The 25,243-nt window shown below is 40.4% G+C and overlaps 1 protein-coding gene across 3 annotated transcripts; it reads left to right on the top strand.

Annotated features, from left to right (window-relative positions):
- The first annotated feature begins 926 nt into the window (after window positions 1-926).
- ap1m3 (adaptor related protein complex 1 subunit mu 3) lies at window positions 927-24,827 on the top strand. Of its 3 annotated transcripts, none has more exons than XR_013771901.1 (12): window positions 927-1,083; window positions 6,798-6,954; window positions 7,476-7,543; window positions 7,659-7,789; window positions 12,339-12,486; window positions 13,559-13,685; window positions 17,058-17,200; window positions 17,779-17,850; window positions 18,149-18,258; window positions 20,363-20,488; window positions 21,058-21,133; window positions 23,263-24,827. XR_013771901.1 is itself a non-coding variant. In XM_079266693.1 (12 exons), the coding sequence occupies exons 1-12, from the start codon at window positions 1,042-1,044 to the stop codon at window positions 23,283-23,285; spliced, it is 1,272 nt and encodes a 423-aa protein (XP_079122819.1). In that variant the 5' UTR covers window positions 927-1,041; the 3' UTR covers window positions 23,286-24,827. The 3 variants fall into 3 exon arrangements, 2 of the variants coding, with proteins under 2 accessions (XP_079122819.1, XP_079122820.1); XM_079266693.1 differs by having other exon boundaries at window positions 18,149-18,307; XM_079266694.1 differs by lacking the exon at window positions 20,363-20,488 and having other exon boundaries at window positions 18,149-18,307.
- The last annotated feature ends 416 nt before the right edge of the window (window positions 24,828-25,243 follow it).

The raw sequence follows: 25,243 nt of genomic DNA, 5'->3' as shown, positions 1-25,243 counted from the left end.
AAGTATCCTTCCAATAGCCTAGAGCACAATAAAAAAAGTACTCCGTTGCAAGTAAACTCTGCATTATCAGACTTCTCGGAAAAAGTAGACCAGACCTACGTATCAAAATTGGAAGTGTTTATGCAGAAGGTTCCGTTATTAGACAATGAGTAGGCTGTTTGATTTTCATAAATGTTGCTTATAACTGTTGTGGAATATTTCCTCTGGAGACGGTCCTCTGGAGCCTGACCAACGGTCAGCGTATCCTGTTCGTGACGCAAAATTGTTGTGGAATATTTCCTTCAAAAGTTCAGGAGTGAAATTGGTTTTATCCAAAGTGTTTAACATAAAAACAGAGTCTTGATATGATGAAAATATGATGAGGACATGTTAAAACATTTTTATCATTACATAACTTCTGTCAAATTTCTAAATGTTGAGGTTGAACTTAGTTAACTGCATACTGTTGGGTAGTACATATATATTAATGTATTTTACAGGAGTAATACTATCATATATTTTGGTTGAATATTTTTATTGGGAAATGTAAATAGCCTGTTCTCAAATAGGCGAGTGAATAAAACATAGCCATCAATACTTTGCTCTGTCATGGAGTATTGTAGTTTACTTTTAAAAAAGTAGCAATAAATGTAAAAAATACAACATTACCAGTTAAAGTACGGGATTCAAATCTTTATTATCTTTATTAATACTAAAAGTATTACTTAAATACAGTGCTTGAGTAAATGTCGGCATCTCAGTTGCTTAATTTACACCATTAGTGATGTTGGGTGAATTAAAATAAAAAAATGAAAAAGGAATCCCCTCACCAATCCCCGGAAGTTGCGTGTCTGTTACTACAGCTAACTTGATGCTCCGCTCCGGAAAATCAGCGAGTCGAGAACCACTGAAGAGAGAGAGAGAGAGAGAGAGAGAGAGAGGAGAAGAAGGAGGATGGGAGTGAATCTTACCCCTCTTAATTAAATGACCCATATCTGACAGTAGACCTACATATTATCTCGGCTGGTTCTTGTTCTTGAGCATTTTTTTTTCTCCACCAAGATGTCGGCGTCGGCAATATTTATTCTCGACCTGAAGGGAAAGGTAACGTGAAGTTTGTGGCGACTTGTTGTTGGGGGGGAAAGTTGACATCGGGGCTGTCAACGCAGCACCTGCTGTAAGAGTACGTCAGCATATATTGTGTCCAGAAATCGAAGGACGTTTGTAACTTACTGCTTTGTATGTGCGCGCACATGTAGGACAGAGAGCATTCAGGAAGAGAGGCGCAACTGGCCAAACTCGTTTCACCAACGTTGAGACTACACAGGGGGCTTGTTCTTGTGCAGCGATGCAGCCTTTATTGTGTCCAATTTCAGAGTTTAAAACCGAATACTTTTTACAGCCCAATAGGTCATCCTTTAAAAAGGACAGTGGCTTACTTAATATTAATTTAACATATTGCCAAAATTGTGTCTGGACAGGAGGTTGACATTCACTCGAAATGCATTTTGAGAGACAAACCCATATATTCGGCACTTGTAGACTATGTAGTGCTGAAGCACTTAATGGATTATACTTACAGTTTTGATGAATCAAAACATTATGGGACCAGCTTTTCAAATGGGAGAATTTGCTAAACCTCATTTAGGGCTGCAACTTACGATAACATAGATCAACAACTAATCTGTCTGTCATTTTCTTGGTCTTCAAATTGCTTGTTTTGTCCCCAAACTACAGTCCAACACCCAGAGATATTCAGTTCACAATAAGAAGCCTACGGATACATTTCGTTACATTTTTGCTTGTTAATCATTAATAAGCAAAAATGTAACGAAATGTATCCATCACAATAGTTTAGACAAATCGGTTCAGCTTTTATACCATATATTTTTAGGTTTTGAACTCTTTGTCTGACAAAACAAACAATTTGAAGATGAAACCTTGGACTCATTTTTTAAATTATTTTGGCATTCATAGCCTTTTTTTTAAGAAAGTAATAGGTAGCTTAATTGACAATGCAAATGATCCTCCGTTTCATCTCTAATAGTGTTGGAAAAATAACATTCTTTAAAATGCATTTGAATTGTTATGCTGTGGTTTAGGATTACTTCATCAGGTTTTACATGAAGAAGCCTGATGCATAACAATACCCACGGGGGAAAGGGATCAGTCCCTCATAGCCTGAATGTCTGCTCGTGCAGATTCAATGTTGGCTCTCCCCCGAACTATCTATCTGTGCCCTGGGGCAAGTCAGTGGCTCTTAACCTTCAGTCCTTTCCCTCCCTCTGTCCCGTATAGCTGCTGTGTTGCAGTTGCAATTACAAACTGACTGAACTACAATGCACCAAAGATGAAAACAAGTTGAGAGAGGCAATCAAGCAAAACCAGTTGTGGTCAGGTAGACAGGTCACTCCTGTACACACAGTTCTAGACACAGTTGAAAACACACAGCTGCTACAGAAGCTACGTTTTCCACCTCTGCCCTTTACCCCCCCCCCCCCCCCCCCCCCCCCCCCTCTGAGTTGTGGCTCCTGGGCACTAGGCCGCACGCTGCTGGCTGCAGGGACCTGCAAGGTGGACTGAAATGTCAGGCTATTGAAATCAGCATGGCATCATTTGTTCCCAGTGAATTTGTTGGGTTGTAATAAGAAGCAGCACATTTCATTAGCTCGAAGCATACAAGTGTGAGGGTCAACAGTCCCAACAGTTCATTTTTTAGTTGTATTTTGAGTGCATTTATTAATCAGGAACAGCGCACATTCCTCCACATTTTCACCAGTTCAATCAGTTTGGTTTTTAAGCCACGCTCTCGTGATCAATCACTTTGTTCCTGATTGAAATATCTCAGCAACCTTTTCATGGCTTGCTGTAACATTTTGTACGGACATTTGTGACTTGACTTTGCTGGTTCTTTCATCATCAAGTCAAACGTTTGAATTGTCCAATGGTTTATTATTTGGCAAAATACCTGCAAAACAAATGGCATTCCCATCAGTCTTATCAATATTTTATGTTTAGTGCCAATGAGCAAATGTTACATGCTAAGCTAAGATGGTGAACTTGGTAAACACAACAGATAATAGTCCAAACTATAGGCATGCAAGACCTTTGCCCTGATTTTCCAGAGAGGGGAATCTGCGTTGGCTGTTCGCTCACAAATCAGTGCTCGAGCGCTGTGTGTGTGTGTGTGTGTGTGTGTGTGTGTGTGTGTGTGTGTGTGTGTGTGTGAACTGTTCAGAGACGCTTGCTGGTGCATTTGTTTTGTTGAATAGGGCGTCTTGAGCAGCAATGAACCTCGAGCTCAAAGGAGGCACTGTGAGCATGCACAATGTTGAATGGTTGCTCTTGATGCACTAACTCAGAGTCATCTTTTTGCAGCCTTCAATGTGCCGTTATTTTGTCTACAAGTAAGCCGTTAACTCCTGACGGCCATGTCGCTCTAAAATATCAGTATTATTCTGCTCTGTTTTTCTCGGAGGGTTATGGAGTTATGCTTAAATGTTTGTGCTGTGGTTGTTTTCCAAAACGGTTGTTGAGTGCTACAGTAGGACGATATCGATTTGGAGAGTTGCCTTTATTGCCTTTGAGTTCTTCGTTTCTGTTTTTGCTGCTTATTTTATTCCTTTTTTTCTATTCAAACTTGAATCTTCTACTAACCTGTTGTTATGTAAAGCCTTTTTTTTGTCACTTATAATTAGATTTGCAGGAATCAATGTAATGGAGGGATGTAGATGTACTGTTTTTTTGAAGGTATTTGTATGCCAACACATATATCAGACGTGTCTTAACACACTCGCAGTATAATTTAATGAGACCTGGATTATTAAGCAGCTGCGCTCTGCTTTGGGGCATGAAATATGCTAACTGTTTGTGTGAGGTGCTCTGTTTGATGTGTTCTGCCTCTGCTGAATACACAACGCGATCTGATGTTTTCCTGTCTAAAATGAGTGTAATTGACACACATTCGAAACCAGCTGAAAACATGACAATGCGTTGACTCCGAAATATCCTAAAGGTGGAACACAAGCTATTCTAAATCATCGCTGTGATCGTAGCGAGGCTGTAATTGTCACAGCTTCCTGCCTCATTCAGAATGTATTGTCACTTAGCAAAATAAAGTCAAACACGCATCGATATGCCGACGGCGAGGAGTTAGAAACGGCGGCAATATTAGAGCAGTCAATAACAAATCTGTCACTTCTTTTCCTCATAAACATATTTGATTTAAAATGACTGGAGCACAGTCATCATGTTACCCTGTGTAGGTGGAAACTAGTCTTTTATGAATGATTTCTTCTTACTCATAAGTTTGAAGTTTGTGCAACATCAGGCCTTTGATCTTTGCAACTGATATATTGGTGGCACCAACATGCAGTGTTCCTGTTTTGCTTTTTAACTGCAATGTTCTGTAGGTGCTCATTCAGTGCAGTGTGGGTTGTGGATGAGTATTTTGTTGTTTTGAACCATTTGTTTCATTTATCAATGGTGCAACAATTATTGATTAAACAGACTTTCTGAAATCTCTTTCGATAATGTTGCCAAAAGTCCAACAACCAAGCTTCAAATAGAATAAAATACAACCGTATAGGCCAGCTGAGGCTGGAAAAACACTTTCACTTTCTGTTTTTGTTTAGCAAAGTTCACATCCAGAACTAGAAAGTCACCTCTGGATACCTTTCTCGGGGTCTTCAGTGTTGCAGCTCTTTTTTGATTTGACTACCTCATTCTCTGTCTCTAGTGACCTCTGAACCCTTCACTCTGTGATGTCTCTCTCCTCTCACAGAAGCTGAGCAGTGGCCTGTTCATATCCTTGTTTCTCCCCCAGATTACTTTACTCTCCTGGCATTTCCTTTTTAGTATTTCTTATTTCCTCCTGCCTTTGTTATATGTGCCCTAGTGTGACCCCAGTTCAACAGACTCTTCTATTGAAGAAAGGGGGGGGCGCCTGTGTGTGTGTGTGTGTGTGTGTGTGTGTGTGTGTGTGTGTGTGTGTGTGTGTGTGTGTGTGTGTGTGTGTGTGTGTGTTATCTAGATCCCTCAAGCGTATCAGCTTTGATCTTTTTTTCACTTCACTCTGTGTGTCCGGACTCCAGCAAGACTGCTGACTCATCCTGTTTCTATTAAGATTACGAAAGTGTGCAGAATGCATTACAGTTGTGCAGTTCTGTGATATAAACATGTAGGCCTATGTTCCTGTCAATTTTGGTAAATGTTTTTCGTAATCACTTGAAATCCATAACTTAACACGACAAAAACATATTTTTGGAGTTTGTTTGTGCGTTCCAAGTGTTTGTTTCGTAAATGTCAGGATTTCGAAAGAGGGCGTCTCTTACAAACTCAGCAGTGTGCATTCAGCCGTTATATATTAAGATCTCTTGTGACACTAGTCTCAAAAGAATAGAAGGTATGCCGTCATAAGAGGCTCTATTTTTAGCATTGGGGAAAGGCTGCATTCATAGACATGTCCATAAGTAATTGACGAGCTAGCTGTATTAAAAGCCCACACCCACCTCTTTATTACAAACAGGTTCTTGCTCTTTTTAGACTGTTGAACGCCGTCCTGGAAAATGTAAGGACTCAATAACGAAGAAGAGGATTCAACATACACACAAGAGAAAGTGGTTGTATGGAAACACGACTTTTTAGTCATTTTAGAATGCTAATATTTGCACTTTTGGTGTGCTGCAAGGATGACATATTTTTGTAGGCCAACCCCAGAAGTTAGCATCGCACTTGAATCTTTGACAAAAAGACAATGAGACTTAGCCTTTGGATTTTTGGATTATTGCAGAAGAAGAGCTCTATGGTAAACACAAGTTTATGATACTTACTTCCACTTGTCGCCTTTTTTAAGATATAACATTTTCAAAATTCAGGGGAGGGGTATTTACTGATGATTTTTATACCGTAGCTCAAAATGTTGAAATATCTTAAAGCATGTGTTATAGACCTTATTTCAGGCATCTAACAAACCCACTGACTTTGAGACGAGGGAACCGGAAGTGAAACAATGCTGACTAATTTCTGGGTTCTATGACTCATTCTTGCAGCACTCTATTAGCACGAAAGAAAAAGTACAGCTGAGGCTGATGAAAATGACGTTAGTTTTGCAGTTATTTGGTCATAAACCAAAATATTGGACTGATTGAAAGTGATGTTTTCACTAAATAGTCCGAAGATCACCAAAGTTATTTCAAAATCATCCTGACGGGGACATGAATATATGGGCAAAATGTCATGGCAATTATTTTCTACAATTGTTGGCATCTCACTCAAAACCACATGGTGGCATATGAAGGAGCAGTCAGGAGATCACTCAAATCAGTAGGATCCTTCCTCTGGGGACCATGAATGTATGTACAAAATCTTATGGCAATTGATCCAATAGCTCTTGAGATATTTCAGTCTGAACCAGAGTGGTGGACCCACCGGCAGACTGACATTACCATCCATCCATATAGCCATGCTGCTGGTGTGGCCCCTTTGTTTGCCATCATTTCAAACCTGAGAAACCCTAGAGCTTTGCTAAAGTCTGCATTAGCTCCTGTTTCATGTTAGGAAGGTGAGCATTCATAATTCATCATCAGATGTTGGCCACACCGTTTGCACATTTCCTTGTTAGATGAACCTGGAAAGTGGTGCCATTTCCATCCATGAGGTCAGGTTCAGTCAGCCAGTGGCTCTTGAAGCATGTTTCAGCTTGAGCGCTCAGGTTTGGTATCTCAGTCAAAAGCGATACACATTTAATGACTGGGTAGTGTCTCTATAGTTATATCTTCTGACTCTATATTGTTTTGTTCTTTCCATTCTGGATCCAGGTGCTAATCTGCCGTAACTACATGGGGAACATGGACATGAATGAGATTGACCACTTCATGCCCATCCTGATGAAGAGAGAAGAGGACGCTGAGGCGACGCCTCTGGTCACCCACGGTTCCTCACACTTCCTGTGGATCAAACACAGCAACCTTTACTGTATCCATTTTACAAATGTCTTTCTACTTTAATGTCAGAGTCTTCCCAACACTCATACTTGTGGAGAAATGAGTACAAATGTAACAGAGATCCACAGCCTCGAACACCTGAATATTCTCTTCTCTATGCAGCTCCATAAGGTTCAGGTCTGAGCTGCAGGCAGCTTCTCAGCGTCTGTTTCATCACATCGTGCTTCACAGCCAGTTGAAATATTGAACTGTGATGTGCTATGCACTATATATCCTCCTCCCTTAATGTGAGATTGGGCAGTCAAACTTCCTTACACATGATTAATTCAGCTTGATATGGCGGTTGTGAGTAAGTGGTATTCCCAGTGCTCTGCATTAGACAATTGAGCTGCTTCACCTCCCTGTGGCCATGTTCTCAATTGCTTTAGACTTCATTGTGCTAACTTATTATTGAATTGCATTCATCTCCTCACCACCTACAGTATAATAGATGTTTGCTACATACCTCCGTCTTGTAGATGTACAGTTATTTCTTAACAGTCCGTTCTTCAGTGGTGGCGATGACGAAGAAGAACGCAAACGCTTCCCTGGTGTACGCCTTTCTTTATAAAATTGTACAGGTGCGTCTGTTTTCTGAGACTTTAGTCCAAGTTTTTAACTCCTGCTACTTGTGTTCACGCCTGTTATCAACCAACCCATCCAGTGCAACTAACCGACGAACGAATGTGTCCGTAGGTATTTAAGGAGTACTTTAAGGAGCTCGAGGAGGAGAGTATTCGTGACAACTTTGTGACGGTGTACGAGCTGATGGACGAAGTGATGGACTTTGGTTTCCCTCAGACAACTGACAGCAAGATCCTACAAGAGTAAGAAAACAATCATAATTGCTGTGTCTGCATGTTCATGCCTAATATTAAGAGTGGCTACTATTGACACAACTTAAAAGTGAAACAGTTACTGTACAATCATTCCAAACCACAAAAAGGTCAACATTTTTACATTTGACAAAAAAATGAATCAATTATGTTCGTTGGCGCTGTGCTCAGGCATTTTTTAGTGTGTCCCATGAATCCGGCTGATGAAGGTATGAGGTTAAAGTTTCAAACTCTCAAAGGCCGTACTGCACTAAAGCACTCCAGTCTGATTTTAATGTAACCACATTAACTCAAGTGGTAACTGTATCATCAATCAGAAAACAGAACATTACAGTTGTTCAGTGAGATAACAGCAGTGTATTTCATACTGTAGCTGACCAGCATAGATGGCAGTGAGAGCACACAATGATTCCGATTGCCATTTGCTTTATTTGTTGTTTTTTGAAGTAGAGCCAGTGACTAAAGATATAAGGAATGGGGAAACTCTATTCAGCAAGTGAAATGAACTGAAGCAACTACTATTCCTGGTCTTCACAGGTCTTTGTGTTCATGGTGGACACGGGGCTGATTTGCTTTTTCCGTCCTCGGCTCCTCAGAGAGGCATTTGTCTCCAGGGAAAGGCTCAGCGTTCCCTTTACAGTACCATAATAACATGGCTTCTGTGTGCACGTCATCGGCTTTGCTTCTAATTAATGATGAAGTTATATTTGAAACGTTCAAACTTTCCTATTTTAATGTAACAAATGGGATTTTGTGGTATGTGATTGATGATTCGTTTTGTGTGCTGTTTGTGCACCAATGCTTGACTGAGGCTGTGTGTGTGTGTGTGTGTGTGTGTGTGTGTGTGTGTGTGTGTGTGTGTGTGTCAAATTCACTTTGTCTCTCTGTCTGCATGCTGCATGCTGTGTGCATGAGTGGGAGGATGCAAGCGACTGAGCAAGTGAGACTGCAGGGATGCATGTGAATCTGTTCATGTGTGTGTCTTCGTATGAACCTTCATGCACGTGCGTGTGTGTGTGTGTGTGTTTGTTGTGATTGCTATTGTTATTATGGTAATCTGCCAGTTTGCTGCCAACCCCGCTTCCAGATCCTTTCATTGGCATTTCTGAAGAGAAATAGGGAAAACCAGAACAAACACTGGAGCAACAAAACAACCCGACGTCGACCTCAAGCCCACTAGTCGCCTCCTTTTATCTTTCAACACTGTCAGACTTTGCTACGCGTCAACATGCGTTCACCCTGTAGGTGGGAGGAACTGGGACAGAAAACTAGGGACAACTATTTGCCTTAATCTGTCAATCAATCTAAAACTTGTTTATCTTGCACTTTATTCCCAGAGAAGTTAGATAAGAAACGTACAGTTGGACTGAAAATAAGACATTTATTTATTTCGTACACTTCTCGCTCAGCACCAAATAGCGTACAGAGACAGTTAGCGACTAGCTGGTGAACATTGAGCCACAAAAGAGCCAGATATTTCCCTCAAGAGTGAATACTGGCCTGCCAATCATCTGGTGGACACAAACTCAACTCCAAATGAATTATAATGTTGCTCCTGGATGTGTAAATAAGCATCAGTTCCTTCCATACCATGCCACTCACCATATCAAAGATAAATGATAAATGATTTGCCAAAGTTGTGTTCACAACTCTCTTGACCTGCCGACAAGTAACAAAAACAACTTGTTACCGTATTTCAAGTGGGGTCTGGGGTCTGGGGCAACTGGGGTCTGGAGTCTGGGGCAAGACAGACACATTATTAATACCTTTGCTGTTTGACCCGTGCATAACTTCGTGCAGCCCATTTCTCAAATTAGAAACTCCATATGGAACACAGATACCATTCCTGTTGCTGTATTTAGTCTACCGAAAAGAAGGACCGAGTACATACACATTTGGTAAGAATCACAAGCAGAATGTCATTCCAAAATTACCGGTAGTACCTTGTCTGCATGAACACAACTTCAGCAGCGGTACCACTTTACCCGCCTTGTTGCCGGCAGATCTTTTGGGGGTTTCCACACAGAAAAAGCCACAAAAAAAAAAAGATGGGTTATGAAAATGGCTTGATACTATGTTTGCGCTTCTGCTGGCTTTGCACTTATTTCTACAAGAGAGGAGCGTGAGGACAGCAGCTTTCTGTGGAACATTGGGTCAGTGTGTGATTGACTCAGGGGGAAATGCTCAGGCCTCTAGAGGAGAAGAGAAGGCGAGGGACAACTAAAAATAGGAAAGGGGGAAGAGACGAGTTCAGGAGAAAAGACAAAGGGGTTCGGAGAAAAGGGATTGCCACAGTTTGGATCACTGTCAACATGTCTTTTTTATTTGTGTTGGCAGTTTGAACGAGTTGCACACAGTTTTTGTGTTGTGAAATTTATGGAAATGAATGTAAGCAGATCTAAGGCACATGTCTGCGAAACATCTATATCCTGCCCTGTTGTGAATATTAGCCTCTTCTCCATAGCAGGTTCAAGTGCAAGTTAACACCGAATCACAATGTTTTTAACAAGAATATCTGAAACACCATTTGTTTTCTTGAATTGCCCACCCAGGCTACTTTACAAATCAGTAGTCATTTGTCGGGTGATTGATTTTAGAGAATACCAAATGAGAATATGCACTTTTGTTTGTTTATTGCACAATCCACGTTGCCAACATACATAAGTTTGCTCGCCAAACAAACAAACTAAATTGAAGTCGATCATTTATTCAGGATATTTTTTTATATATACTGTAAGTAAAGTGGTATATTGTAAAAGCATGAAAATAATAAATACCCCAGACATTATAGTGCAGGGGAAATGTGGTGGCATAAATGAGAAGCGAGCTCTGCAGTGGAAACAAGGCCAAGAGAAGTGAAAGGTGTCGGGGAGAGAGGGTGGCCTGGTCACATGTTGTTTAAGTACAGCTCCCTCCTATTCATGATGTCGCCCTGGACACAGCCAGAGCACATTCAGAGACAACCTACAGTACAGAGCACATTCAGAGACAACCTACAGTACAGAGCACATTCAGAGACAACCTACAGTACAGAGCACATTCAGAGACAACCTACAGTACAGAGCACATTCAGAGACAACCTACAGTACAGAGCACATTCAGAGACAACCTACAGTACAGAGCACATTCAGAGACAACCTACAGTACAGAGCACATTAAGAGACAACCTACAGTACAGAGCACATTCAGAGACAACCTACAGTACAGAGCACATTCAGAGACAACCTACAGTACAGAGCACATTCAGAGACAATCTACAGTACAGAGCACATTAAGAGACAACCTACAGTACAGAGCACATTCAGAGACAACCTACAGTACAGAGCACATTCAGAGACAACCTACAGTACAGAGCACATTAAGAGACAACCTACAGTACAGAGCACATTCAGAGACAACCTACAGTACAGAGCACATTAAGAGACAACCTACAGTACAGAGCACATTCAGAGACAACCTACAGTACAGAGCACATTAAGAGACAACCTACAGTACAGAGCACATTCAGAGACAACCTACAGTACAGAGCACATTCAGAGACAACCTACAGTACAGAGCACATTAAGAGACAACCTACAGTACAGAGCACATTAAGAGACAACCTACAGTACAGAGCACATTCAGAGACAACCTACAGTACAGAGCACATTAAGAGACAACCTACAGTACAGAGCACATTAAGAGACAACCTACAGTACAGAGCACATTAAGAGACAACTTACAGTACAGAGCACATTCAGAGACAACCTACAGTACAGAGCACATTAAGAGACAACCTACAGTACAGAGCACATTCAGAGACAACTTACAGTACCGTGCAGTGAATGAGGGGATCGATGGACGGATACACAGGGGGAACATATTTGTGTTGTTAACTATAAAGAGAAAGTATTTTGCCACAGTCAAGGCTAGGACACTTACACATATTGTTGAATGCACCAATCAACATATTAATATCAGCAATGGATCAAATAAATGCTTGTAATGTGAAACAGAAGGTGGGGGGGGGGACTCCCATGATGTTCCAATGTTAGAAGCATTCAAACCTATTACAGCTGATCTGGCATCTTCTTGTGCCTCAAACCTCTTTAAGACTCTTGATGCTGGACTTTCATTTACTCAAGCAACACTTGATGGTTTACTATCATGTAACACATGCATGTTAGTCATATTATCTGTGGCTGTAGTCACAATGGGTTCATGTAGATCTCCATTTTCCAATTGCATCCACAATTAATCTTCTTACATACATGATTATCAACCTTCTTTAATGTACTCACACTAGAAAATGCTAATTTATTTCAAGTGATGAGGTGTGATTCATACAAAATATTGGTGTGTTGTAATTTCCTGTTCATTTATCTTCAAAATCTTGAGATATTTCTCCAAAACGTTGAGATTCTGTCTCTCTCTGAAGCATCTTAATGAGGACTATGCCCTCGTGGGTATGCAGGGGTTTCACTCAGCAGGATTACAGACTGAATTTAAAAACTGTTTGACGCCAGTTGAACAACTTTTTCTCTGCCTTTGTCTCTTTCAGGTACATCACCCAGCAGGGTCATAAATTGGAAATCGGAGCTCCTCGACCTCCAGCCACCGTCACTAATGCTGTGTCCTGGCGGTCAGAGGGCATCAAGTACAGGAAGAACGAAGTGTTCATGGACGTCATTGAGTCAGTAAATCTGCTAGTGAGGACCATTTTTCCTACGTCAATATCATATTATTTCCAGAAAATAGAAATTGACTCAGCAAAGAGACAGACAGTTACTTAATGCATCATCTCTTTTCACCATATCAATAATGTTTACTTCAAAGATGATATTTTACAATGTAATAATACTACAGTATTATATTACGATAATATGAATGATTATCATTTAATGAGGAACTCTTTTCTTTTACTTGAATACACTGTACAATGAATAAGATCACAAGAAGCAAAACAAAACAGATACTGTAGACAGACATATCAACTCTTTAATAGATATGACTTACCCATCATCATATTGACTCCAGTATCAGTTCCACATTCTTTATCCATCATCATCCACTGTTTTGATCCGTCATCCAAAATGATGTATTTTCTTAAAAAAGTCAAAGTGCTTCCTTGAAGCCAAGTGTGGTTCATCCGTGTCTTTGTCAAAGCCCTGGCATGTTTTGACTCCTCCTAACAGTCTCTTTCCTTGAATTGAATTGCTAAGTCAACAGTCTCTGATATCAACAATCCTCTATTCTTTTTCAACACAACATCCTGCGTTGGTCACGTCTCTGCATTGTGTGACTCATACAGTAGTATATTTCAAAGGCTTGAAGACAATGTAAGCAGACAAAGTACATCAGCCAGAATTAATTCCTCAAAAAGTGATTTTATTCGACAACATTTTCAACTTTTGATAAAGTCTCAACTTACTTATAATGTTGTAACTGCTGTAAAATGATTTGACTTTGTACACCTGTAGTAAAATGCCCCTCAATGTAATAAGAATCATTTGGTAGAAAAGTAAACATTATATTAAATACCACTTCCTTTTCTGTGACCGGGGACTTTTTAAAAAGGTTTTCATTTCTTCATCCTCTTTCACATCGACACCTCGCTTACATTTCTCAAGCTGCAAGCGGACACCTTTTCAGTCTGTTTGTATGTACTGAATGGCTGCTCCTAATTCGTATCACATCAGTATTTAAACAAAGCAGCTTTAGGAGCATTTTAAATAACAGTGAGCTCTTGTTTAAAGTCATGCCTTTCTCTTCTGTCTACAGGTGAACGCCAATGGCAGTGTCCTGCGGAGTGAAATAGTGGGCACTGTCAAGCTCAAAGTAGTCCTCTCGGGGATGCCTGAACTCAGACTGGGCCTCAACGACAAAGTGCTGTTTGAAATAACAGGCAGTAAGTAATAGCGAGTCATACTCGGTGTCATACATGTCTTATATGTCTTAAATGAGGAAGCAATAGAGTCACGAAGACAGTGAAGTTCACTTGAATCCCAGAGAGGGCACAAAAGGTGAGCGTGGATCATTTTGTTATATCTTAGAATACTTCCCACGTACCGCCCGGTGTACATGTTCCCAAGGTGTGGAATCACTGACTTAGGTAATGCAAAGCACACAACAGTTTCGTTTTATGATATAACTCTAATGCTTCTTGACAAATGCTGTGTTGTATATTTTTTATGTTGTTGTATCCGTAAATGTACAGCATCGGGCAGCGGCCACTTTGATCTCATTACCCGTCGTCCCTTTCCTTCTGTTACACTTTGTAAATTGCTATCGGTACACTTCACATGCTGAGCTGACAGCTGACAGACTGTTACGCACGAGTGACATAGAGGAATATTTTACATTTTTTATTCATCTCAAGCTGCCAAAATTTGACATTGTTGATAGAGGACTTGTAAACTGTCAACAGGGGAAGTTTTATTGCATTTTAAATGAAACATATTTTACTCTTGATATTAATTTGCTTCAAAAATCTGCTCGAGTAATGCTGACACGCCAAAATGTAATTTTGAACTCCCCCTCAGACTTCCACTTTCGCCTCCTCTTTCTGTCGAAAGCCAGCACTCTTGCAAATCTCTCTCGGCTTAGCTTTCATCCTTCCTCATCTCCCTCTCCTCCTACTTTCCCTCATCACCCCCTCCCCCCTTCTCCCTCTCATCTCCCTCTTTTCCCCTCCTCTCTCCTGCCTTAATTTCTTCCCCCCTACTACTGGTTACTGAAGGGGAAAAGCTCCATCACTGTCTAGCCTCTTTGCCTCTCAGTAAATCCTCACCCCAGGCTGCAGATGAAAGGTGAGGGTCTGTGGATATCCCCCCATTCTGGGAAATAACATATCTTTCGAAAATATGATCCCAAATAACGATCAAACAAACACACTGACAGATACAGCAACAAACACGCTCACGCTGAATGTTTATACAAATGTTAAAGTATGCTTCGCCCGCTCATCCTCAGCAGTTACACTTATTTTTTAAATATCATTTTGCAGTCATTTGGCGTTTATTATGTTTGCCTGATCTGCATATTTTATCACAGCTGGATGCTTCCAAAATGTGAGAAAAACTACAAGTCAATTAACACTGCCCTCTGCTGGAAAAAGCCCAGAATCGTCACTAGAAACTTCATACAAGTTGCATTCACAATGATAAAGTCCACCAAAAGCCACTTTTTAGACATCAATCAGTTAAGACAAACACTCTGACCTTTTCACTAAAATATCTGATCATTTGTAACATTTCAGTGTCTATACCTGGTCACATGTCCCTGAAATGAATGCATATTATTCATCAGAGGTATTGCATGTTTGTTTGATGTGTTTGCTTTTAGGATTAGTTTTTTCCTCTGAGCCTGAACAAGGAAAGTATGAGCTGAGATCCAGGTCATAAAGAAGACTTTTTTTCATGTTTAATTAATCTGCTGATTACATCCCAATTTTAATGTGCTGAGAAAAAAATGCCCACGGTGACATCTTCTCATGACTAAATGCAGATTATTTCCGTTACAGTATTGTTTCCTGTCTTCACATTTGAGAAGGTGGAACCAAGAAATATTTAGCACGTTTGCTGAAAAGATGACAAAAATGATTAATCGACAACCACAAGGAGTTGTAGATAAATTTACGTTTAGAAAATAATCCACCAATCGCGACGTTTACTGTGCCCTCAACCTTTAAATGCTATGAAGCCTGTGTTAACCTGTCTCTCTGTCCGCTGGGTCCAGTGATATTACAGCACTGTAAGATGCTTTGGACAGAAACATTTTTCACATTGTGAAACGGTTCCCTGTACGCAAACGTACACACACAAACACGCACACACACCTGTCTCTTCTTCCGGCGCCTGAGGCCCTGGCAGTGACAGAGAGTGTCCCGTACGACCTTTCTTTCCTGTCGTCTTGATACCGCTGCATGCAGGTGTGCGTGTTACTGACATAAAAACAAACCGAATTAGAGAGACAGAAAATGCGCTAAAGGGCTAAAGGGCTCTCAGGCAGGAGGAAACGCCACACACACACACGCACACATGCAAACACACACCAAAGCAAAATCAATACAGAAACAAGGAAGAAAATATGCATAAACCTATGCACGTACACACACTCGAGAAAGAGGACGATGAACAGGGAAGCTGCATACGTAAGTACACGTGCACACACATCTTCTTTCCCGCCAGTGCTGGTCCAGGGTTGCATTCAGAGCAGGTGAGGCAGGCTTTAAGCTCGCTGTTGAATGGGGGATTTGGTTGAAGGCCCACAGTCATTACAGCAGTTTTCCACCACTCAGCACCCTCCATTAACCACAGAGGAGGAGGCTTTCTCCAGCAGACTACAAATGCCACCGTTAAGGAGGTCGCGCTTTTTAAATGCCCATTGCAGCAGCGCTGCACCTCTTGCTTCATCCTTGGGAGGAATTGTCTGGAAAAGTTCAATTCTCTAGCCGACACAATCTGCTGATTTTTGTCAGCAGCCTCTGTCGTACTCCTGCAGAGTTTTAGAAATGTAAGGTAAACGGTAGAGCGCTGCTTAATTGGTCACTGGTAACCATATTCATAACTATACTCACTATGCTGTTTTTATTGGTCAATTAACAGAAAATGAGTCAAAAGCTAATTTTATAATCAATTAATAATTTGTTGTTCATCCAGCAAAAATGCCAGATATGTGGTTATCTGTGTCGGGCAGGTTTTAAACCCCTCACCTGCCAAATGGTTGTGCATTTAAGCAGTCGTATTACTAATGATACAGTGGGCAAAATAATGTGACATCTCATAAAGACTTCACTGTAGGCGTATTTCACAAAATAAGACCATAATAAACGACCTGCTTTAGTGTGGTAGGCGGATTTATTACACAAACAGTAAATCAGGAATGAAAAAAAACCACACAGCTATGTTTTTTTTTAAATGACAGAATATTTATGTCCTGTGTTGTATTGTTGTGTTAGTGCAGGTGTGGATGTGTTTGTGAGGCAGCTAAATGGGCTTCAGTACAGGAGAAGATGATCGCAGCAGGTTGAAGGCACACAGACTGTTCAGAGGGGGACGAGAAAAGGGCAGAGCATGCTGTGTGTGTGTGTGTGTGTGTGTGTGTGTGTGTGTGTGTGTGTGTGTGTGTGTGTGTGTGTGTGTGTGTGTGTGTGTGTGTGAGAGAGACTAAGTGAATGTTTGTCAATCATCATTACCTTGACCTTGATTTCCCCAAGGCCGCTTGGAAGGCTCTCAATCTTTTTGTGTGCTTTTGTGCGTGTATTGTGTGTGTGTGTCAGGAGAGAAGAGTAAGACAGTGGAGCTGGAGGATGTGAAGTTTCATCAGTGTGTCCGTCTGTCACGCTTCGAGAACGACCGCACCATCTCTTTCATCCCCCCCGACGGCGAGAGCGAGCTCATGTCCTACCGCCTCAACACCACAGTAAGTAGGACACACAAACAAACTTCTCTCTATAACACACACTCACACTCGCACACCACCTGCATACCACCAACACCAAGGGCACACTTCATATTGGTCCCACACTGAAGTTTAAACACAGATACCATCACAACCTAGAAAGGTAATTCTTTTCCTCATCTTCCTCGTACAAAACATATTTGACTTTTATATTCTTCATTATTGATCAATGTTATTGTTGTACTGCAAAGTATTTAGCCTCAGTACATATCTTTACTCTTTTATGACCAAATTTGAAAGACTATTAAGTTTGAGTGTTTGTGTAAAATGCCACGTTACAACAACAGCTAACATGTGTCAAGTTCAGCTTGTCTGCTAAGCCACATGTTGTCAATCATCCTGACATGCTGTTCAATGAACCAGAGGATACTAGAGGGGGGCTGCTGTGCCTGAAATCTATGTGATCTATCCAGCTGAGCAGTGATTGTCTCCCTTGTACAAACACAATCTCTCTCTCTCTCTCTCTCTCTCTCTCTCTCTCTCTCTCTCTCTCTCTCTCTCTCTCTCTCTCTCTCTCTCTCTCTCTCTCTCTCTGACAGGTGAAGCCTCTCATATGGATCGAGAGCGTGATTGAGAAGTTCTCTCACAGCCGTGTGGAGATCAAGGTGAAGGTAAGGATGAGTGACACACAAACATTAAGACACATACAGAGCCCCACAACTTCATCCACTCATCTAGCCCCTTCACTGAAACTCGTTTAGTATTTACGACATATATATATATATATATACTTCTCGGGTGGATTGACGCATACCATCTGTTTTAGGCAGTGACGGCCATACAGACTCAAATTAATAACAAGCCGCAGGGTGCATAATCACCAAGACCTCCTTGCTCGTTTTTTAAATTTTTTTTTATTGTAAAGGCCTCAGATGACATTTGAACTCTGTCCTCTTTCACCTTCCACAGGCTCGGAGTCAGTTTAAGAGCCGGTCCACTGCCAACAATGTGTCCATTCTGGTGCCAGTGCCCAGTGATGCTGACTCACCCAAGTTCAAGACCAGCACAGGCACCGCCAAGTGGGTGCCCGAGAAGAACGTGGTGCTGTGGAACATCAAGTCTTTCCCTGTTAGTGTGGCAACTAAATATCACAGTTCATGACATCAAATACATGAAGTACATGTTGATTTTTTTTATAACGGTTCTATCTTATTCCACCACTGTAAGATTTTAAAGGCAACATCAATATGATAAAAAGTAACAAATTACATTTACTTGAGCACCACACAATTTTCAGGTACTACTTTACTTTTTTCTGCTATTTATATTTGTACTTCACTACAATTCAGCGGCACATATTGCACTTTTCGTTCAACATCTATTTGATAAACTAAGTTAAAAGTCCCCTCTCCGGAACAGACTAATAATAGAAAATATTATTGGTCCATGGGGGGTTTTCACAAGCTACTCTGGCAATATCTAAAGTAAATAACATAAGTTTCACCTTTACCAGCTGCAACATTAAAGTGATGCACACATTAATGCATCAACAATTATAAACCCTGTATTCTGATCATAATACTTTTGTACTTTTACAAATTTTGAATGCAGGACTTTTACTTGTAACAGAGTGTTTCTACACTGTGGTATTGCTACTTTTACTGAAGTGACATATCTGAGTACTTCTTCCTCCACTGATGATACCTCATATCTACATGAGCTTTAATCAGTCCCAGTGTCAGAAAAATAACTTGTATTTTCACTCTGACAAGTATTAGACAGCAGCCATTTATCGAATTATGATCAGCCTCCCCACACACAAAAAAACACACATACGCTCACATCTTATCTCTCCATCTTCTGCTCTTCCTGTCACGTTTTTGGTATCAGTCTCTGCTGCCACCAAAACCATTAAAGAACAGAGAAATGTTCCTCCTTTTATCTGTCAAGTTCTGATATCTTCTCAGTAATTCATGACACCTTCAGTCTGTCAAGGAGGGTTAAGAATTGTCATTACTGGTGACTTATTGCATTCCAGCAGGTGTGTGACTCGCAGCACATTTCTCTCTGTCACTATCTACCTCTGGACACTATAAAACAGCTTTTTCTCTCAGGGAACCATACTCAACGTGAAATGTTTGATAGAGGCGCAAGGAAACAAAGATGAATCAGTGGCTTGTTGTGATAAGAGACTGATAAACAGACTCCTCCACACCAGCTTTCAGCTCCGTCCAGCTATTTAAAACCCCAATCCACAAATAAGTATATGAACCTTTTCGGAATTAGTCCATTTACCTTCATCTATTTTACAAGCATGAATATGTGCATCTTTTCCAGATTTCTCATTTCACATTATGCAAAAGGATTTTATATTTTTACCATTTATTTTTTAACCATCGTTAAGCAAGGCTAGCTGCATGATGGCAAGGAGAAAAATGTTGTAACTGGGGTTAGTGTCAATAGTTTAGATTTAATTAAGAAGCTGAACTCACTTTTCCAATCAGCGTCTTACTATGACAGATAGAGTCCTGCATGAACACACAATTATCTGTCAGAGTCAGAACATTTTTGCTTATTTCCAATGAGAAAGTTTCTGAGCTCTTCTCACTGGTTTTAAGTGGGCAGGGCTCAGCTGGAAAAAGGTAATGTTACATATAACATACAATATTTGACGAAATTAAAAAAGTGATTATAACTGGGTTGTTTGCTTTTGTTGTCAGATTACTGTCAAACAAAATAGACAAGACTACACCCACACAGATTCAATTTTGAGTGTTGGACTCAATTTTTGTTTTTCTTTGTTTATTTAGTCATACATTGTAAATGTCATAGAGAAAATGTGACTTGAAGCCAAATTTTCAGGGCTCCAAGTCAATGTGGAAACTGATTTGCAGCAAGTAAAACCAAATTACAGACTAACAGACTACATGCTCGGATGATGTGTTAAACAATTGCTGGTATGAAGAATGATTAACCTGTTTCTTGTGTTTGTAGCTGAGATATGTCTGTCAGATGGTGAATATAAATCAGATTCACCTCGATATTACATCAGAGTTGTCCCACGTGGCCATGAATATAAAGTATAAACATTGTATTAATTAACGTCAAATACCTATTTGTGAACTCTGAATTTTCCATTCACGGCTTTGTAACTTTTCCTCTTTTCTATTTGCTCATGTCTAGGGTGGAAAGGAGTACACGATGCGGGCGCACTTTGGGCTGCCCAGTGTGGACAGTGATGATTTGGATGCAAAGAGACCAATCACAGTTAACTTTGAGATCCCCTATTTCACGGTGTCTGGGATTCAGGTTGTAATCTTTATTAACAACCATACACTAGCTTTTCTTCTTTGTCAAATGTATAATATATATATATATATATATATATATATATATATATAAATATATGAACCCCACCTGAGAATAACAAGCTTAAGGTGCTTCCTGGTTTAAATGTTGCACTGTCCTGGGAAAAACATGTATCCCTGAAACAAAACCTTTCATCAAGTAAGTAAGGCAGAACGCTTTTCAGTAAACAGCATTTCTGTTGATCTACTGGGTTTTAAACGGTTTATTTAGCTTCAGAAGTACGATCATTTTGCTGAAACGTTTAGGGAACAATTTATCTTTCAAATTGTCTGAAAAATTTAAAATCACCAAATTCAGAGACACATGGTTTTCAATGGACAGGGGTAATTTACACCTGCTATAAGTGGGTTGTCATGAACACACTGAAGCATACAGCCTATAGACACATGTATGTATGTATGTATATGTATATATATATATATATATATATATATATATATATATATATATATATATTGGTGTGTATGAATGAATGAAATAACTATATTTGACTCGTCTGTGTTCCCTAGGTACGTTACCTTAAGATCATAGAGAAGAGCGGTTACCATGCATTACCATGGGTGCGCTACATCACACAAAGTGGAGGTAAAAATACACACACTAAAACATACTCACACACCCATAACACAACCCCCACCCCCCAGATACACACACACACACACATACACACACACACTACCGATTATGATACTTCAACTCACTAAATAAGCAACAATCACAGCTACAAAGTACTCAAGTAGTTCGCCTCATCAGGACTGTGTGAGTTTGGTTTGAGCTGATTTGCTTGAAAGTGGCATCAAAAGTTGAACAGAGAAGTTATTACTGTCGGATGATAATAGATATGGTATATTAAACAGAATGTCAACAACAAATATCAAGTGCCCACATTGTGTAGGACTTATGGACTTCCTTTTCTGCTGTTTCATGAAATTGGAGTCCAAACCCGAGATCACCCTGAGATTAGATGTGAGGTTTTCCTTGCGAGGAGGCGTCAGGATCAGTCTTTCTGCATCACTATTCTGTGTGTGGCCTAGGAGTGTAGCTAGCTGTGTAACATCCATCATATCCATTACCTGGCTCTATCACCATGAGCCATGACCTCAGGGCCATAGAATGGCACCACACAGGAGGCCAAGGATTGAAACTTTTCAAGCCTGCTGGCTTATGGCGTAAAATTCTTTGGTTCTTACTTGCCCGAATTTGAACCGGGCTACTGTACAGCTGGAAGAATGCAGTCAAGTTGTACCAAAGCTCCTGGGAACAGTAGATTCAGTTGCTGCCCTGGGAATGAACCTTTCGGCATATTTCAAAGTCAAGTATGACACCAAGGGCATGAGACATAGTTCAGTGTTTGTGAGATTTGAACTTTTGTCACCCAACTCACTAACTTGAGATTTTACAGAGAAAGAAATTTTGAAATATGTTGAAGAAGCTACATCTCTACCTTAAAGGCATGCTTGATTTTGGACAGATCCCACATAATTGCATATTTCCACATTATAGCCACAATATGTTGATGAGACTGCAGCAAAATCCTCCTTACCAGCGCACTAGTTTTCAATGGGTGGCGAAAGGAAATGATATGGAGATGGGAGCCCAATACCTACGTCCGACAAATGAACCAGACTCTATAACATTCGTCATATCTATTACCTGGATGTGTCAGGTACGAGTCGGGGGCTGCCGGAGTTGAATGATGCCACAAAGTGCCACGATGCTCCCAGGGTGGCACTCAGTGGATGCTATCGCCTTTGCTGTAACATCAGCAAGGAAGCAAAAAAAGAGAGAGAGAGAGAGATAGAAAAGAGGAAGGTGGGAGTGAGAGAAAGAAGAGCGATAAAGTCGGGGGGACTGGAGAGAACGCTATCACCTTTCTCTTATTGTTACCATCAGCAACACGGGGAGGGAGGCGGAGAGAAGACGGGGCTGATCACATTTCACTCGGCACTACATGCAGACACACAGTCACTGATTAAACAATTCCTTGATACTGTAGACTGACTGCTGACTTATTAATGAGTGATGAACAGGCATTTAGCAGCCGTACTGTACAGCAGTAAGTGACTACCTCACAAATAGGATCGGGTAGCATCACACTGCAGCTGGATCTTTGATACCGGCATGTCGGTGTTTTCAAGCATCAATGTGTACGAAAATGTTTTCTAGATAACATGCATTTGTGGATTGGGGATACATTAATAATGCAATTTCAAACAGGAACTAATAATGATGGTTCCTCCCCAAAACGAACAAACAATGGTCTAATATATCATGTAGCATTGACATTTGCCTTAATTGTAACTAAAGGTGTCTACTTCGAACCATGAAAAATAGACCGCCATCAAAAGTACACAAATATATGTGGACGGGGTGACCACATACTTTTGGCCATGTATTGTTATTTTTTTATGAGACAGTACTGATACAGGTATGCACCATAATATCTCTGATTTTGCCAATTTAGGATTGAGTGTATAACTAATATTCATAATAATAGATTTTTAGAAATGATCGGTCAAAGTCTGAAACGGCAGAGAATTAAATATCAGGAATGTGGTAGATATCGGGATTGTGATTTAGTAGATTTCCACTACAGATAGTTTGTGTAAATCTTGTTTCGGGATTCAATGGGGCTCATTGGCAGTACTGTAATGTGCAGGAGTGATAAGAGGAGGAAAGCTGCGTTAATGCTCTGCTGTTACATTTCTTGGCAGATTATCAGCTCCGGACAAACTAAAGGGCACAGATGCTGCTAGACGAATGGATATTTTCTCTCTCTGTCTGTCTTCCTCTCTCTCCTCCTCTGGTTCTCTGGCTCCCCGTCTGCAATGGACAGCAGAGGTCAAACGCAGGAGGACACAGGACACGTGTCATTGTTTCCTGCTCTGAACGGAAACAAGACATCATCCCTTCCTTTAAGACATGCTCAACTCAGACGGGAAAGGCTGTTGCGTCACCTTTGACCTGTGACTTTTTTAAGGGCTCCTCAGGACTCCAGCAAAATGTTTTTAATATATTAATAATGAACGAATAACTTTGTGACGCCGCTTGGTTCTGGCAAGTTCTCCTTTCTTCGCTTTTCATGTGATATTCTCCGAGGTCAGTTTAGAGCTTAATTCTGAAGGGAAATACATTTTGAAGCATGTTTTGCTCATTTTGAAATATTACGAAATATAGGATTTGTAGAATTATCTTTTTTGGGTGCTTGGCTTCTCCACTGAGGTGTGTAGCTTTTTACTGTATAACATGCAAACCAAAAGATTGTGTCGTGCCAACATACAGTAACTGTGATGGGTCATTGTCCATTTTTTATTGCTCAAAGGAACAGCAGATGGGTGATTTTTCTGAATCAAAAATGTGCTGTGCACTCTGTCAGGTTTTATTCTTTTCTGTAGGGATTTTTTTGCCACATCAGCATTAGCATCTTTAACTGCAAGGGTTTTTATTCCTCGTATGTTTTGTCCTTAATAACCGCTTCATGATCCATACACAGCACATTTTACTCTGTTGTTAATCTGCCTCCCTCTCAAAGACATGTGTTTTGCAGGAACCTTTATATTATATATTCATTGGCTTAAAAATTGCCGATGTATCATCAGCTTTAGTGCTGTGAACACAATCCCCAGTGCACTGAAACTAACACCAGCGACCAGATTAATGATTAATAAGACACAATATTGTCAGAAGCGTTGGCAGTGTAACATAATACCGTCAACGTGCTCTCACAGGGCCTGTAACCTTGTCCTTGTGCTCGAAATCAGCTTGCAGCTTCGAGGCAGAGACCGAAGGAATGAGCCCGGTGCAGGGTTGTTTGTCATATTTCTATCTGTTGTTGATCATGTTCTAGTAAGTCCCCTGTGGATGTTTGAAGGGGTTGATGAGAGGGGGGCCGGACAAAGGTAGAATAACCTGCAGGGATTCTGAGAGTACTGACAATATCTGAAGCTAATTGTTTTTCCACAACTCTTTTTTTTTTTGTATATGTTGACCTCTGAAGGCCCATGCACTTCTTCAAAGCAGTTTGTGTTGCGATTTACTTTCTCTGTTGTGCATGCATTGCACCATATCAGTTCAGCTGCTCTGCCACCAGCAAAGAAGAGAGTTCTGTGTCGATTTATAGCATTTCTGCCGTGAAGCACAAAACCTTCTACAATCGTTGTGCTATTGTCTTATCTTATTATATTATCATGATCTTGTGTGGGGACATTTTTCTGACACCAATGAGGATTGTTAATAAGTGTGTGTTCTCATGTGTTTTCATTAATTGATCAACTACTATTTGTCGATAGGAAGCAAAGGGATATATTTGGAAATAAACCTTTTTTCTATGTTGTTTTGGAATACTGTTGGTTTTGTTTGTTTGTTTGTAAGAGTCATTTTTGTATGTAGTTATAGACTAGACTGTTTCACCAAATGATGAAGGATACATAATATGATGAACTGCTTCTCTGAAATGTAGCATATCAACAATTTGACTTAAGACGGATCTGCTTTGCGCTATCTATAAATATTTAACCCCATCTCATATACAGGGAGTTTGATTAAAAACCGATACATTTCAGATTTAACAGAATACATAATTAAACTGGGTTTTTTTTTAAGTTGAGGAGCTATAAAGCAGTTTTGATGCATTGACGTGGAATGCAGGTATACTCTGAAATTTGGGGGGAAAGTTGAATTTGTTTGCTGAGCTTT

Source organism: Melanostigma gelatinosum, assembly GCF_949748355.1.
Source record: "Melanostigma gelatinosum genome assembly, chromosome: 4".
NCBI classification, from domain to species: Eukaryota; Metazoa; Chordata; class Actinopteri; order Perciformes; family Zoarcidae; genus Melanostigma; species Melanostigma gelatinosum.
This window is presented reverse-complemented; position numbering and strand designations above follow the sequence as displayed.